A 16,418-nucleotide genomic window follows, 5' to 3' on the forward strand; every position below is an offset into this window, starting at 1 on the left:
GTCTATCCTCTTTCGAATGCGAACGGGGCACATGCGGTGCATTCTTGCATCTACACTTTCCCTCAATAGAATACTTTAAAATACAAGAAATAAAACGAACATTTTATTTCTTAAAGTATCGGTTTTTCGTTTTGAATGCTATAAATTTGTGATGACAAACGGAGATCGAGCGAATTATTAAATTTCGCACTTTTTTTGCCGCGAGTGGCGACAGTGAGGTGAAAGCTTACAAGCGGATACATTCTAGAGGGTCGCACGCACGAGGGAGTTCATACGGGAGTTCATAGCGCTGCAGCGCTATGTTCGATTAAGTGAGTCATGACAATGATCTGTCCATTCCCTGTCCATTAGGGGAATGGCAACGCAGCGCTGCGGCATGACTGTTCACCGCAGGTGCTTCACTGCAGGCTGCTATTAAGGCCGCCGCTTTACCAACTGACCCGCCGTGGTTGCTCAGTGGCTATGGTGTTGGGCTGCTGAGCACGAGGTCGCGGGATCGAATCCCGGCCACGGCGGCCGCATTTCGATGGGGGCGAAATGCGAAAACACCCGTGTACTTAGATTTAGGTGCACGTTAAAGAACCCCAGGTGGTCCAAATTTCCGGAGTCCCCCACTACGGCGTGCCTCATAATCAGAACTGGTTTTGGCACGTAAAACCCCATAATTTAATTTTTTTTTTACCAACTGAAACGACACTCTAGCCATAGAGACGGGGGCAACGGCTGTAGCCTGTCGCTTCAACATGGCTGTGCGGCATTCTAGGGTCCGTAGTGACGCAGCACAGTGAAAATGCACCAGTTTATCTGCATGCGCGAAGCCTCCGCGATGCATTGCGATGAAGAGAGTGCTGCCCAGCGACACAATACATTGCTTGTTATCGCTTGCCCAGTGAAGGTGCCTCCGTGCGCATGTACGCAGAATTTGAGTGTTTTGTTCACTACAATGTGCTTGCCGATTGCCTCTGCTGCTGAGCTAACAGCGATCGCAGATGGATATCGCAACGACAGCGCAGCAGTCGCATTTTGGCGGGTGAGGGCTCTTGTGTAGAGTTAGGAAATTAGACTTCGAACGCAGGAAGGTGTTGCAACTGTTTAGTGTGCCGTGCTTGTGTTGAAGAAATGCCATCGCACAGGGTCTAGAAAAGCGAGGGTTTCTCGACGCTGACCGTGTTTGCGACACTGCTGCTCTGATACATCACCGATGACAGAGCAGCCATCTCAAACGACAGCTGCGATACGTTGTCGTTGGAGAACACTACGCACTGCTCAGCATCGTCGTACACCACGGCGCACCGACGCCTTGCAAGCAGTTAGAGTGGCGTGCCGATAATTATTTACTATGCGCTACATCGCCACAATGCAGGCAATGAAACAGTGTTGTGGGGCCATGACAGCGCAAGAAGATTTATGGATAAGCCAGCGAAAGTCGACGCTTCGCTTTTGATAGTGGTGCTCAGTACATAACCGATAACAGTGCGTTTTGCGTGTGTTATTTCGGCGGTCAAGTTTGGTAACGCCTCTCAGTTCCGCACGACGTCGCTGTTGCCAAAAAATAAGTTGGGCGTGGCCCAAGCGTGGTGGGCGCGCGCACAAGTTACATGCCTCGCGTGGGGCGCGATCTATGCCACGGACCTCACGGTCCCAGTAATCCTCGGCCGAGATTTCTTGGCGAAGAGTGGCATTGTGATCGACTTCGGCAACGGTGGTTACCGGGAACACTCGTTGGCGCCGCTCGCGCATTTCGCCGCACCGGTATTCGCCGAAGTGGAAAGGAGGCATCTTTTCGAAGAGAACAACGCGTCCCGCGCGCTGCCGAAACTGCTGGGGGCGGCCTGTCAACACGGATTTTCGCCGAGACCGGATCGGAAAAGGTGCGATCTCCTGGCGGACGTCGGTGATCTGACAGAGCACGAGCGAGACCGCGTCTTATCGTTGTTAAACGACTTCGATAAGATGTTTACAGACCGCCCAGGATGCACGAAGTTGGTACAACACCGCATCGAGACGGGCGACGCGCAGCCTTGGAAATCCAACCCTAGACCGGTCAGTCCTGCCAAACGGGAGGCAATTGACGCGGCGCTACAGGAGCTGCTCGAGGCTGGTATCGTCCGGCGGTCCACGAGCCCCTGGGGTTTCCCAGTCATGCTCGTCCCCAAAAAGGATGGGAGTTCCCGTCTCTGTGTGGACAACCGGCGGCTGAATACAGTCACGAAGAAGGATGCGTATCCCTTCCCAAGGGTGGACGCGATAGTTTCCAACCTCGGCGGAGCGAACTACTTCTCTATACGTTGGATGCTAGCAAAGGTTATCTCCAAGTAGAGATGCGACCAGGCGACGAGTGGAAAACGGCATTTACTTGCCACAGGGGCCTCTACGAATTCGTGCGGATGCCCTTCGGTCTCTCCGGAAGTCCGAGCACGTTTCAACGGCTGATAGACCGCGTACTTGGGGACGCCAAATGGCATCACGCGCTCGCCTATTTCGACGATATCGTCGTGTACTCGCACACCTTTGAAGAGCACTTGGATCATCTCCGAGACGTCCTGGGAAAACTCCGGACAGCCGGCCTCACACTCAACCCGGCCAAGGCGCAAATCTGCAGAGCAGAAGTGAGCTTGCTCGGTTACCGGGTGGAACGAGGGCAGGTGTCCCCGGACCAGGAGAAACTTCGAGCAATCGTCGAGTTTCCAGAACCGCAAGACGTGAGTGGTGTACGCCGCTTTCTTGGGATGGTAGGCTACTACCGACAGTTCATTCCCAACTGCGTACGCATGCAAGCCCCGTTAACAAAACTGTTGAAGAAGGGCATGGCTTGGGAATGGGGGCAGGAGCAACGGCAAAGCTTCCGCCATCTCGCTCAGGCCATCGCAGACACAGCCTCACTGAAACTACCGGACCTAAACAGGCATTTCGTGATCCAGACAGATAGATGCCTGCGATTTCGGAATTGGTGCAGTGCTCCTTCAGGCAGAAGGGACTGAGCTACGCCCGGTGGCATTCGCAAGCCGCGCGATGACGCCGGCAGAGCGCAACTATTCAGTGACGGAGAAGGAATGTTTGGAAATGATCTATGCACTCCAAAAATTCGAGATGTTCGTAGAAGGAACAAGGTTCACAGTCTAGACCGATCACATGGCCTTGACTTGGCTGACCCGCCTCCGTGAGCCGAGCGGGAGGCTTGCGCGTTGGGCCCTGACCTTACAGCGCTTCGAGTTAGAGATCCGCTATCGCAAAGGAACCACAAACGTGGTCGCCGATGCGCTGTCACGGGCGCCGGTGAAGGACACCCTACCAGCCGGTCACGAGGAGGAGGAGGGGGCAGCCGAGCCGCTCTCATCGCGGGGAAGCCGGGGAGAAGGGAAAACCCCGCCGGCACAAAACCAAGAGCACGTGCATCTCGTTAGAGTGAGACCGCCCCTCGAGATTGCATTCAGCAGAGATCAGCTCATCAGGGCTCAAAATGACGACACTCACTGTCAAAACCTGGTCGCCAGCCTCAGGGAAGAGACGGACCCAGAGAGAGGAGTCGGAGAGCGCATGGAAACCGCCGGTACGACGGTGGGTGCGGACTCTAGGGCAACTGAGACCGAGCTGGAGAGCTATCTGCTTGATGCAGACGGAGTTTTGCTGAAATACGTGCCAGGCAAAGAAGACTCAAATTAGAGATTCAAAGCCGTCATCCCGCGCCAGCTCAGACGAGCGGCATTGCAGCATTACCACGACATAGATGGCCACGGGAGCGCACCAAAGACATGGAAGAAACTCTGTCGATTCGCAACCTGGCCTGGCATGAAGCGTGATGTATGTAAATACGTGCAAACCTGCCACGTCTGCCAAGCAAGAAAGCCGAGAGGCGGGAAGCCGCCCGGCTTGCTGCAACCGATTGTGAGCACAAAGCCATGGGAACTTGTGGCGTGCGATTTGATCGGGCCGCTGCCGCGCAGTAAGAGAGGGCACAAATTTGTGCTAGTCATCACTTGCCACTTCAGTGGAATCGCTGAACTCTACCCGCTACGAGCAGCGACAACGAAGGAGGTCCTGAAAAAACTGCCGTTATGGGTTCCCAGAGCGGCTGATCACCGATAACTCATCGTATTTCACGTCGAAAATCTTCGGAGATACATGCGCAGCGATGGGTGTCCGGCAGGTGAAGACAACGTCCTACCATCCTCAGTCGAATGTGACGGAGCGCCGGAATCGAGATGTGAAGCCACTACTTGGGGCATACGCCCAAGCGCACAACGACTGGGACGAGCACCTAGATGCGATCTCCTTCGCCCTAAGAACGAGTGAAAACCGTTCGACAGGTTTCGCGCCAGCTTTCCTGATGGTCGGGAGAGACCTCCAGACGCCAACGGACACAATCTTATCCAAACGGACAGATTCAGCCGGCGCAAGAACGCCAATTGCCGACTATGCACGGCGGCTGCATGATCGCCTGGCAAACGCCATGATAGAAGCGAATCGCAACCGCGCAGAGGCAAGGGCGAGTCAAAAGGCCTCCTATGACCGAGCGCATCGGGACATGGAATTCCAAATGGGAGACCTAGTCCTGAAACGCAACCACGCGCTCAGCGACGCGAGCACAGGGTTTGCTGCTGGTTTGGCACCCAAATGGGTTGGACCCTTCGAAGTTGCTGAGAAGCTCACGCGACTTAACTACAAGCTGAGACATCTGAACACAGGTCGTATCAGCGGACCAATTCATGTCGGTGAGCTGAAGCGGTAGTTCCGGAGGGAAGGCACTGTGGAAGCTGCGGCGCCTGCGCTGCGAACCCGTGGGCAGGCAAGCGAATGTCCATCGACCCCCGTGGCGCACCCCTACAATACCCGCAGTCGGCAGAACAGACCGTAGCCAGTCCGGACACAGAACCACACCTATGGAGCAGCAGCTAAAGCTGGCCATAGAAGTCAGCGAGGGCATACGGCACGGAGCCACGGCTGCACCTCAGCTGATCAGACAAGCCACCAACTAGCCTTCCAGAAGATAGCCGCGCTCATGCACTCCCTGGGCCCACTGGACGCAAGAGACGAGTGCCGGCATGGAGAGCCAACCTTCGGAGGACCCGTTAAGGAGTGCACCTTTGTCCCTGCGCCGTGCTACTGAGGGGCTGGAGTGGCACAAGCCATCCGATCAGAGGTCGACGATGGACAACCCAACAAGTACACCATGCCCTTGTCGGCTGACCCTGGTGTGACTGACTTCGGGGGATGTCACGAGACAATGGGTTCTGGTGAGAAGGAATCTGAAGACATCGACCCGCCGACTGCATTGAGGGAACCGCGACAGCGAGTAGGTTAGTTGTGGCGAGACCGCCATAACATTGCGCCACTGGAGTCAAGGGGGCGTTCGGTCATAAGGGGGGAGGGATGTGGGAATTATGAAGGTTCATATTTCCCCGCGTCCTTACGCGCGCCACGGAAGTGAGGAGAGCAGACGCCTTTTTCCCTCTTCCCGTTCGGGGAGCCAAACGGCTTTTCGTGCGGTGGCGCGATCCTCTTGGAATTGGCCGAACCCGGAGACTACAAGATATGTTCTTCTTTCTGAGCTTTTACGTGCCAAAACCAGTTCTGATTATGAAGCACGCCATAGTGGAGGGCTTCGGATTAATTTTGACCACCTGGGGTTCTTTAACGTGCACTACAACGCAAGCACACGGGCGTTTTTGCATTTCGCCTCCATTGAAATGCGGCCGCCGCGGCTGGGATTCGACCCCGCGATCTCGTGCTCAGCAGCATGGCTTTCTGAAAAAGGGATTCGTCGTTCCGTGGGGTGACCACTGTTTCTTGTGCCGAAAACCAGAAACGATTGAACACTTGTTCCTGGGATGGCCTGTTCTTCTGGGATGTCCTGCAAAGGTCCTTAAAGAAGAATTTCCCTTTGGATGCACAGGGAATAAGGTATCTAATGGTTGATAGCGAGGATGGTTTTCCATATGATATTACTATGTTACTGGCTCTGCATTTGGACGTGACGCATGGCTGTTCGCCATGCAGACGTTTATGCTCGCCTTGCTATAGAGTACTTTTGTGAGTCTGATTTCATTTCTCGAAATGGAAAAAGTGCAAAAGTGTGTACCTTATTGGGTGCCCCGTATGGAATCTTTGTTACATATGAAACAATTGTAAAATATGAATTTGTCATTACGTGGTTGACTATTATACCACTGCAATAAATAAAGAAAAAAGCGTCCGTGGCGACATGCTTTCAATATCGAGCTTCTGCGCTAGAGGTCCTGTGCTTGAGAATCCTGCCGTCGGACGGACAATTTTAATAATGTTTATTTAGTTATTTATAACGCAGTAAATCCTCAAAAATGATTTATTTGCGAAGTCACTAAGCCATCTAAAGCCAGAAGGACGAAGTTTAGGCAAATCCATTTACTACCCATCATTCCCTTGTTGGCTGAACGGTCCTGCATGCAGCTGCCGTAGGCAATAACTCAAAAGTTCCCTCTAGTAATTGTGTGAAACTCTATGCTGTATACAGCTCCAAAGCACGAAAACCTACCGCACGCTCTGAAGTGGCAATCACGTGTTGGGCCAATACTTCTGGCTTCAATCGTGTTACGCAATACTCTCTCCTAGTTCTTCCCTTCTTCAATGTCTAGCATAGACCGTCGCGCGCGTCAGAAAACACCGTATGGGGTCACGTCCGGGATGGAACGCGAACGGTGTTTGCTTTCCAGCACGGCCGCGCACCGAAGCCCGCGGAACTCCAGTTCTGCATTCTCTACCCTCGCCCGAAGCGGACTGCCGGTGTCTGTACAATTGCTATAGGAATAATGAGAACTGGACCAGCTTATTAGCTCACATCAGAATGTAAGTGGCACTTTCGCGAGGCCGCAGTGGCATACAGGGAACCATACAATTTTTACCGGAAGAAGCGAAGTTGCTGATTTGGCCGAGTGATCTAAGCACTGAATTTTATAAAGCGCGGTGAACATGGTTGTGGTTTTCTTTGCTCTTTAATTGAGTTGTCCCCAACCAGGCATTTATCTGCCGAATGTTTACCTTTGATCTAAGCGCTGTCTGTGAGATTCCAAAGAGCGGGTTTTCTACCTTATGTATGCCATTGGTGCTACCAAGGTTACTACACAAATTGTGCTTTGTGCCTGTACGTTCGGTGTATTGAGTTGGCGTGCACCACCTTTACACTACGTGCTCACGCTTTTTTACATTCCAAGAATGCCGTAGCATTACAGGTCCACTTGCCCGCTGCCTGTGCGTGCACCCTGCAAGATGAAGGTGGACCTTGTAGGTTGCTGTTCCTCGACAGGCGCTCAGGCTGCGCCGATATTTCGTCTTGACGTGTATTTTGTGTTCCGAGGACTTCTGTGAGCAGCTGTACTGGAGTGATCGATATCCAGAAACAGCAGAAAACCGGCGCATTAAGTTCACGGAATGCGAATACAACTGCCGAACTGACACAAAAGGCAGAACTGAGTTGACCTATGTTACTAAATTACCTTTCTATAATTCCCAAAAATCCTACTAGTCGGGCTGCCATCAACTGGATATATCAAAATAGGCATGGTGCGGCATGACATGCACGAATACATAACATGAATGACATGTCGTGACATCAGTGACATGGCATATTGGTCATCGCATGTATGCCACGACATAAACGGTATGAATGACATGATGCCGTCGTGGTCGTATCTTTAGCTCAATATATACTACTTCAGAATATGATTGAAACGCATGCGTGACCTGACATTGATGACATGATATTCTTTGTCGAGAGAGCCAAATAAAGTTATTAGGTTTAAAACGGCACCCGGCAGTTCACTTGCGACCTTCATGGTATGAATGACATACCATTTGTGTCACGACATATATGCCATGACTAGATATATATCTGGATATGAATGACATGACATAAGGGCATAACCTGCCATGAATGGCATTACATAATTGTCATCACATGAATCACATGTGTGTCATGACATGAATGCCATGAATTACATGACATTACATTAATGACAAGACATGTATGAGCATGTCATTCCATATCATTCTTGTCATGTCATGCGCGCACGACTCGCCACACATATCCTGATACATATCCAGGTAAAGAAATGACCACGACGCTGTCACCTTATGTTAGTTATGTCATTCATGACAATCAATCAGTCAATCAATCAATCAATCAATCAACCTTTATTTCCTTTGGATAGGAGGAGTACGGGACTATCACGTCATGACATACATGTAATATCACTCACGTAATGTATGTCATGTCATTTCGTCCATGTCGCTATATCCTGATATATATCATGTTAGAAAATGGAACTGACATTAATGACAATCTTCTCACGACATAAATTATATGCCATGTATTTAATTTTTTTAAAGGAATGCATCAAGACACCAAATAATAAATGATTTACGTTTCGGCTCCCCCACGGGAGGCTCGTGGGGGAGCCGAAAAGTTAACAACGATTTTAAATCCTTTTTTTTTTTTGTTGGTGTCATGACCCCTACTTTTCAAGAAATGTATCATCCCAACCAGACGGGCTTCCGTCACACATTACACTTCATCCACGCATTTCTTTAACTGGACATATTCCGTATATGCGTGTCATGACATGCATGTATGACATTAATGACATGTCTTGCCGTGTATGTCATAAAATTATTGGAATAAATGGCATGGTTTCTATGTCAAGCCATCACATGATTCCCATGAATGCACATGTCATGACATGCATGACAAGAATTAGCTAAATTCATGGCATGCATGGCATGACATCGTATACAACGACAAGAACTATGCCGACCCAGTGGACCAACCACAGGTGATCAAAATTAATCCGGAGCCCTCCACTACGGTTTTCCTCATAATCAGAACTGGTTTTGGCACGTAAAACCCTAGAAAGAAGAAGACCAAGTTGTCTAATAAGCTGGGCTGATGACTATATGCTCGAGTTCGTGATGCCATGATGGTCGTTGCATCGACATTCCAGCTTCGTAATCTGACTCTCGCTTCTGATTCTCGTGTACCATCTGCGCTCAGAATCTGCGCCCAGAATCTTCTTACGCGTAAGAAGATTCCGGCATCTCGGCAACAGAACACCGGATGGTGGTTGCATCCGTTCAAACAGCGATTGAAAAGCAAGTTTCCCACGAACGTTGGTTTCCGAGCACCGGACAGCAGCGCGCCGCCTCCTCGTTCCTCCCAAAGCTCGTACCGGACTTTCACGGCCCTTTTCGTCGTTACCAGGATGCTTAATCAAACATCGAGGCGTGCTCTTTCCTGGTGCACAAGGTGTCCGGGTACAATAACGCTGCATCGAACTCCACTATATGGAAGCGTCATCACGGCTCGGCCAAGGTGAACAGCTGCAACACGCCACTCGTCCGAAAAAGCACACGGGCTTCAATTTGTGTATACAGTATCGCCGTCAAGTCACCCGTTTGTGCCCTCTAAGTGATGCCACGTGCTGCCGTCAGTGAGCATTTAGTTTCTGCGTTTCAGACCCATTTACAGCACCTCCATATGCCGCTCATTCACATGAATTCAATCGTCCGCAGAAATCATGCAATCGTCGTTACCGCCGTCGTCGTCATGCTGTTGTTGTCACACACACGCGCTCGCGTTAATTCTACTACACTGTGCTCGCGTCAAACGCAGAAATACTGGATTTACACAAACACATTGGTAAACCTGGTAACGCATGCGCCATAAGACACCACATTCATCAACCTTGTAACGTTTTGGAACCGCAAACAATGCTGCATAGCCAGCTGACTGTAAAGTGCTTCCAATAACGACGATTCCCACCGTGCGTGGGATCTGCTCATTCTTTATTATATCCTTTGTTGCTGACGATTTCTACGTATTCTCGGCATGACGAGGTATCATTTACTACCATTTTCATGTTCATACGACACGTACAGGTCATCTAAGCGACCGTTTATTTTTGAAAGTGGTTACGAGATGCCCAGGTCGCCGATACGCCAAATGCGTCTGAAGCAGGCCAAGACGGCCTTGTCTTCAAAAGTGGAGAGGGTCCTCACTAAGGAGGAGGTGGGACGTCGGCTCTGACATGGGAGGAGGCAGGAGAGGCAGCTGGAGAGGGTGTCTACAACGGCGAGAGTCATCCCAGATGAAGACGCAACATCCCTGACTGAGGTGGAGAAAACTCCGTATTATGGGCGGAAGAAAGCCTTAGAGCAGAAAGATAAGCGTTTCGGAACGCCACCACGCTTTCTCTGATTTATTGCACACAGTCTCCTGTCTCGTTTTACCGCGACAGAACTATTTCTATCACTTTATTTTGAATCTCGGCTATATTATTGAACGTTTTTTATATATTCTTGTGGTATAACGCTCACTGCACAGCGCTTTTCAACTTGCATTGTACAATCAAAACGTGTCATGTTTTCTTTTTTTTTTTTTGAGGAACTCTTAAAAGCTACCTGCTTCTTCTCTGGTACACCGTAGTGGGAAGGTGTCACTGCTTGGGGACGAGATCAAGAACAAGATGGCCTACGAACAGAAACAGAAGAGCGGACATAGAAAGGGTCGAAGTCGAGCCTACGCCATTTCCAGCCGTGTCGAATTTGCTCGTGGCGAGGCCGTGTCTGCAGAGTACGCTGGCATCGTCAAACAGCGGTGCGTGGAGTTTGGCGCTGCTGCGTCCAGCGGCGAAGAGGTCTCTCGTCAGGTGGGCATTTCGACTGACGCGTCTCACCGGTCTAACTCCGCGGGCGCTTGGAGCTACGACGGCGTTCGTAGCGAAACTCACTACAGTCCCTCGACGGCACCAACTTCGCGCAGGAGCTATCAAGGACTTCCGCACAAAACTGTGGACTGCCCAGGCGCGGCACATCGGAGGCAGAAGGATAGCAACGTTACGTACTATGGAACTGGTAACATCGGTAAAGCTGACAGCGCGTCGAGCCAGGGACTTTTGTTCGGCTTACAAGTTGGCTTTGCGAGTTATCATTTTGTGCATGACGCACCCACGGAAGTACTTGGGGAGGATGGTGTGCACGACCGCGTCGGAACCGAGCCTTATAAAAGTCTAAACCACCACAAGATGCGTCAGCCACCGGATGGGACGAGTACGTCGAGTGGCAAATCCGAGTTCTGTCGTGACAAGGTGACGTGCAGGAGCAAAACGGAGTGCACGGGGGAAACCGTCGACGTCGTCTTTTTCAAATCGGAAGAAACTTGTCTACAGCACCGCAGCGGCCACCGTGCTTGTAGCAGGACGTGTGGGACACTGCCATATGAACGCCGACGCCACAAGAACGCTGTTTGCAAGTTAGGTTTAAGCCGGAACTCCTCATCATTGAAAAAGCATGCGAACATCGAAAAGGTCATCGGGGACAGCTTGGTCCGTTACAGAGCAGGCGACTCTTGCAGTGTTCAAACTACTGCTCCTGAAAAGCCGCAGTATATCGTCAGCAACATGATGGATCGAACGCAGTCAAGCAGTGGCCGCAAGTATTCCGGAGGAGGAAAGACTGCGCCGTACGGGGAAAGCCACGTGCAGTTCATACCACCCCAAGTTTCATCGCTTTCAAGTACAAAAGAGACTGGAGAGCGGCAACGTGTCGAGGGAAACGATACTGGCCAGCAGCGCGGCCAGCAGCGCGGCCAGCAGTGGCCTGGGTGCGTATAATTGGTGCACATGAATGTATTTACCATATGTCACACAATTCTCGCTATAGCTTATATTTAGCCAGGCTCAACTTTTCGCGATGTGCGCATAGGTTGCAGCAGAGTCCGTGAGTTCCTGTGGTTTGTGTCATCAAAGCTAAAGTGACCGGAAATGCCTGCAGCTACAGATGCACGCTACATGGCATGAGCATTAGTATTAAATTGAAATCATGTGTCAGTTGATTTCAGATCAGGTTCATTATCATGGCTTATTATAGTCTGCATGTATCGTTTTTCCAGCATTTCTGAAGATAAGCACGGCAGTCAGCAATGTGTCGTGTTTGGGTAAACCATATGGTGCTCTTAAGCTTTAGTTTAGTGTCACGGGTTTGCCGCTGTTCACTCCAGTTGCTTATTTCTATTCGTAATGATGTCCGTTTCATGCCTTCTCGATTGCGTTTTTAGTAAAGGGGTATTGGTATTTTCGAATCTGAAAATTTATAAGCTTCTGACACGCTTGATTTCTAATGTTACATGCATAGCAGTATATGCTTGCAGGGTGCTTCTTCCCTCACTTAACCTGTCATAACACCTGGTAACGAAAAAGAGCGGGAGATAAACTACGTATATGTAGTGTTGAACGTACGCGTGAGTGAGAAACACGATGACCGGTGAACGTGCTTCGAAAGCACACCCACTAACGTTCACCGGTCATCGTTTTTCTCACTTACGCGTATACGTGCAACAATATAGGACTGAAATTCCATTGCAGAACTTGCCTGGCTTGCAAAGATGACAAAGAAGACACATTATATCAGTAGCGCACCCAGGATCTCTGCCGGGGGGGGGGGGGGGGGGGGGGTTGACAGTTTGCCTTAGTTTGCCAATGCCATCTAAACAGCACTGATTTCAATTTCTTCACGGGAAATTGTCAAAAAATGCGCTTTTTGCGCAAGGTTGCGAGTGTGCAGACGATTGCGCGTCTTACATCTTAGTTGCAGTACTGAATAAGGCGCAAGGAAAGAAAAGGGGTTAAACAAAAGGGGGGTTAACTCGGCCTCAGGGGGAGGGGGGGTGGGGTTACAACCCCCGAACGCCCCCCCCCCCCCCCCCCTGTCGGTGCGCCACTGCATTATATGACTCTAGCAAGCACGGTACCTCACGGCATTCGCAGGTGGTCGCCCCAGATGGAATACTCGGACGACGCCAGGCATCCGGTGATACGGACACACGAGGAGGCCACGACGCCGAGCATCACCACGGTCACTATGCAGAAAATCGATAACGTCTTCAGAAACCAGGGCTCTGCGATGCCGTCCGAAGCTCGCATCTCGGGACACAGTTATTACCAGTGGTGCCTGCTTGCCTGCGCCTACCTGGCTACCGCTGCCGCATCATTCCAGAACTTCTCCGTGCAGCTGCTGGCTCCGTCCTTCGATTACTGGTGCAAGCCCCCGCCGGGAGTGAACAGCACCCAGTGGAAAAACAACAACATCCCGCTGGACGAGAACGGCAGACACAGTCGCTGCTCGATGTACGACGACATCGCCATGGTTGCCTCGTTTCGGCCCGCGGAGAATGTGAGCCGCAAGGTTGTGGCATGCAAGGAGTGGGCGTACGACGTCGAGCCCGGCGTGCACACGGTGGTCAGCTACTGGGGCCTGGTGTGCGACAGGGCCTGGCTGGTGTACCTGGTCACCGTGTACTACAACATCGGCAGCTGCATCATCGTGCCGCTCCTCGCCCAGCTGTCGGACAAACGCGGCCGCCGAAAAGTCATCGTGGCATGCGTGCCGATCGCCGTGGCCGCGTCGGCCGCCCAGACGTTCGCCACGGCCTTCTCCGTGTTCCTTCTGGCACGCGTGTTCTTTGCTGCTGCTGTGACTATGTTGCGAATTAATACTATCGTGCTGCTTTTCGAGACGACGTCGCCGAGTCACAGAGACGCCTACGTCCTCAGCGCGCACTCCGGCTACGTCACTGGCAGTATGGCTGTCACGTTGCTGGAGACTTCAGTGCTGCACCACCGAGTAGTGAGCGCATTCAGTCTGATTCCAACGTGCCTCCTCGTATTCAGCATCTGTTTAGTCGATGAATCTCCACGGTGGCTCCTGGCGACTGGTCACTTGGACGAGTTCCACCGAGTCCAAAAGCGCATTATCCCGGTCAACGGCGCTGTAGTGAAAGATACCCCACCTCCCGCCAGTGAGGTTGTGCAAGCCGCCGACGATCGGCACAGCTTAAGCCTCAAGCAGAAGGAAACTACCACGGAACTGCTGCAGATGTCGGTGCTGGATCTCTTTTCCAACGTATCTTTGAGGTACCGAACGGTCATCGCCTCTGCCCTCTGGTTCTGTCTCTTCTTCTGCCTGTTCGGCATCTGGAACTTAACTCCGCGAGCATTGACAATATGGCAGGCGCTCGCGGAAGTTATACTTCGAAGCACAGCCATGATTGGGGCCTACCTAATGCTGAAATGTTACCCCAGAAAGGGTGCCCTGATGGCTGTCTTGCCTTTGGCGATTCTCCCCACGCTTTCGGCGTGCCTGAGCGCCACGCTTCGAGGTGCTCACACCAGCCAGTTCTTCTATCAACTGGCTTTGACGTCGGTGTTCGCCGCTGATGCCATTGTGGAACTATACAGCCTCGAACTGTTCCCCACCGTTATGCGAGTCCTCGGGTTATCTGTAGCAGTGATTTTCAGCAGGTTCGGCGTGACCTTGGCCACGCTTCTCAAGGACCTGGCCGAGTGCTGCCACGACTGTGCGTCGCTTGCTGTGGTGGCGTGCGCTCTGGTGTCTGCGCACGTTCTGATCAGGTGGTTCCCGGAAACCAAGAACGTCGCACTGGCTGAAAGCGTCTACGATGTAGAAGTGGAGACGATGAAGCACACTGTTTCCGATGTGCTCCAGCATGTAAACATTAGAGGAAATTATTGAACTCGCGGCATTGAAATTATTGGGCGACGTAGACGACAAAAGAAATATTTATTCGAGCACTCTTATCTTCTGCGTGTGCGCAATGCGATTCCGTATTAACGCCCTGACTTACCCTGGCGATCTCAGTGTATTCTTCTCGCGTCTGTCTTTATCGAAAATATTGTTTTCTTGTTTTGAGCGTTCTCGTCGATAGCTGCTACAACTCGGCTTGATGATTAAAACAGAATGAGAGAAAAGGAAATGGCAGGATGTTTTAAAATTTACAAGGAATTTTCGGAAGTCAAGTAAACGGCGACTACATTCGTTATTCTTGCTTTTAAAACTATGACATTTCTTCAATTCAACTCTGTCAGCTTACGCGCGACCTGACTCGCGCATTGGCGGTATTCCTTGCAGAGGCCATATACCTTGCACTCTGAATGTGACAATTAAGATAGAGGCAACCCCAGTGGGATAAAAGGCAGACGTTTAGTCGTCGCGTCACAAGAATGCCTTGCATGAAAACGGAAAAAGGCGAATGATATTGCCATGGGGACCACACGTACGCAGAAAGGGTAAGGATTTCACGTGTGTGGGAACACTTAGCAAGTCCGAATTTACGAGTGCGCAATTCAATTTGACAGGGATCAGTATTTATTTATTTATTTATTTATTTATTTAACATAAAACTCAATGCCTGATGGCGTTACAGAGAGGAGTGGTGAATCATTATATAATGTTAAAAACAGCAGTTTGAAAGGATGAATGAACCGGATTGCTGGCGACCGAGGCGGGGGAGGTGGTTCCATTCGGATGCTGTCTTTGGCAGGAAGGAATTGAAGAAAAGGTTTGTGCGGCAAGTTGGTACTTGTACCTTGACGTTGTGGTCGATTCGCGATGAAATATAAGGGGGTGATATAAAAAGGTCATTTTTTATTCCTGGGTTAGTATAGTACATCTTATGAAAGAGTGATAACCGGGCGAGTTTCCTTCTTGATGATAGGTCTGGCAGATGAAGGCTAGTTTTGATGGCAGATACGCTGGCACTGCGGGAATAATTGCATACAATGAAACGTGCAGAGCGGTTCTGAATGGCTTCAAGTAAGTATGTTAGCTGTGCTGTAGGTGGATCCCAAATTGATGAAGCATACTCTAGTTTAGATCTTACTAGCGTTTTATATAATGTAAGTTTGAGGGAAGAGGGCGCGCGAGAAAAATTGCGACGTAAAAAACCTAGTGTTCGATTGGCGGAGTTTGTCACGTATTCAATGTGAGTTTGCCACGACAGGTTGTTAGTAATGTGAACACCTAAATATTTATAGGAAGTGACAGAGGACAGAATAGTGTTGTTAATTTTGTATGAGGATGTAGAAACAGCACTACCACGAGAAAATTTTATCATTTTACATTTTTTTACGTTTAATTTCATTAACCACTGGTTACACCAAGAAGAAATGGTGTTGAGGTCAGATTGAAGTAAAAATGAATCATCTGGGTTAGTTATTTCACGATAAATAACACAATCGTCAGCATAAAGACGAATGTTAGACGTCAATTCCTCCGGCAAATCGTTAATGTAAATAAGAAATAAAAGAGGCCCAAGGACTGAACCTTGGGGCACACCAGAAGTTACAAAACAGGTTGGTGAAACGGAATTGTTAGCAGATACGAATTGAGTTCGTTTGTCGAGAAAGCATTCAATCCACTTAAGTAAATAGGGGTCAATGTTAAGTCTGCTTAATTTCAGAAGAAGGAGACGATGGCATACTGTGTCAAAGGCTTTTTCAAAGTCTAAAAAGATACAATCAATGAAAGAACCTCGGTGTAGAGATGAGAACAGGTCATTAGTAAACATAACTAGTTGTGTCTCACATGAAAAATTT

At 50.2% G+C, this 16,418-nt stretch overlaps 1 protein-coding gene across 1 annotated transcript; it reads left to right on the top strand.

The window, feature by feature from the left end:
• Nucleotides 1-5,170: 5,170 nt before the first annotated feature.
• On the top strand, nucleotides 5,171-14,556 carry LOC125943389 (solute carrier family 22 member 12-like). The gene is made up of 4 exons (XM_049662679.1): nucleotides 5,171-5,289; nucleotides 10,454-10,676; nucleotides 11,334-11,629; nucleotides 12,792-14,556. The coding sequence occupies exons 1-4, from the start codon at nucleotides 5,171-5,173 to the stop codon at nucleotides 14,554-14,556; spliced, it is 2,403 nt and encodes an 800-aa protein (XP_049518636.1).
• The last annotated feature ends 1,862 nt before the right edge of the window (nucleotides 14,557-16,418 follow it).

This window comes from Dermacentor silvarum, chromosome 2 (genome assembly GCF_013339745.2).
Source record: "Dermacentor silvarum isolate Dsil-2018 chromosome 2, BIME_Dsil_1.4, whole genome shotgun sequence".
NCBI lineage: Eukaryota > Metazoa > Arthropoda > Arachnida > Ixodida > Ixodidae > Dermacentor > Dermacentor silvarum.

What these genes read in the sequence shown, in the direction of transcription:
- LOC125943389 (XM_049662679.1), top strand. Translation starts at nt 5,171, where the DNA reads ATGCCCTTGTCGGCTGACCCTGGTGTGACTGACTTCGGGGGATGTCAC. An exon ending in GCGAAGAGGTCTCTCGTCAG is followed by an intron (nt 10,677 to 11,333) that starts GTGGGCATTTCG and finishes AACATCGAAAAG; the next exon opens with GTCATCGGGGACAGCTTGGT. An exon ending in CGCGGCCAGCAGTGGCCTGG is followed by an intron (nt 11,630 to 12,791) that starts GTGCGTATAATT and finishes CGGCATTCGCAG; the next exon opens with GTGGTCGCCCCAGATGGAAT.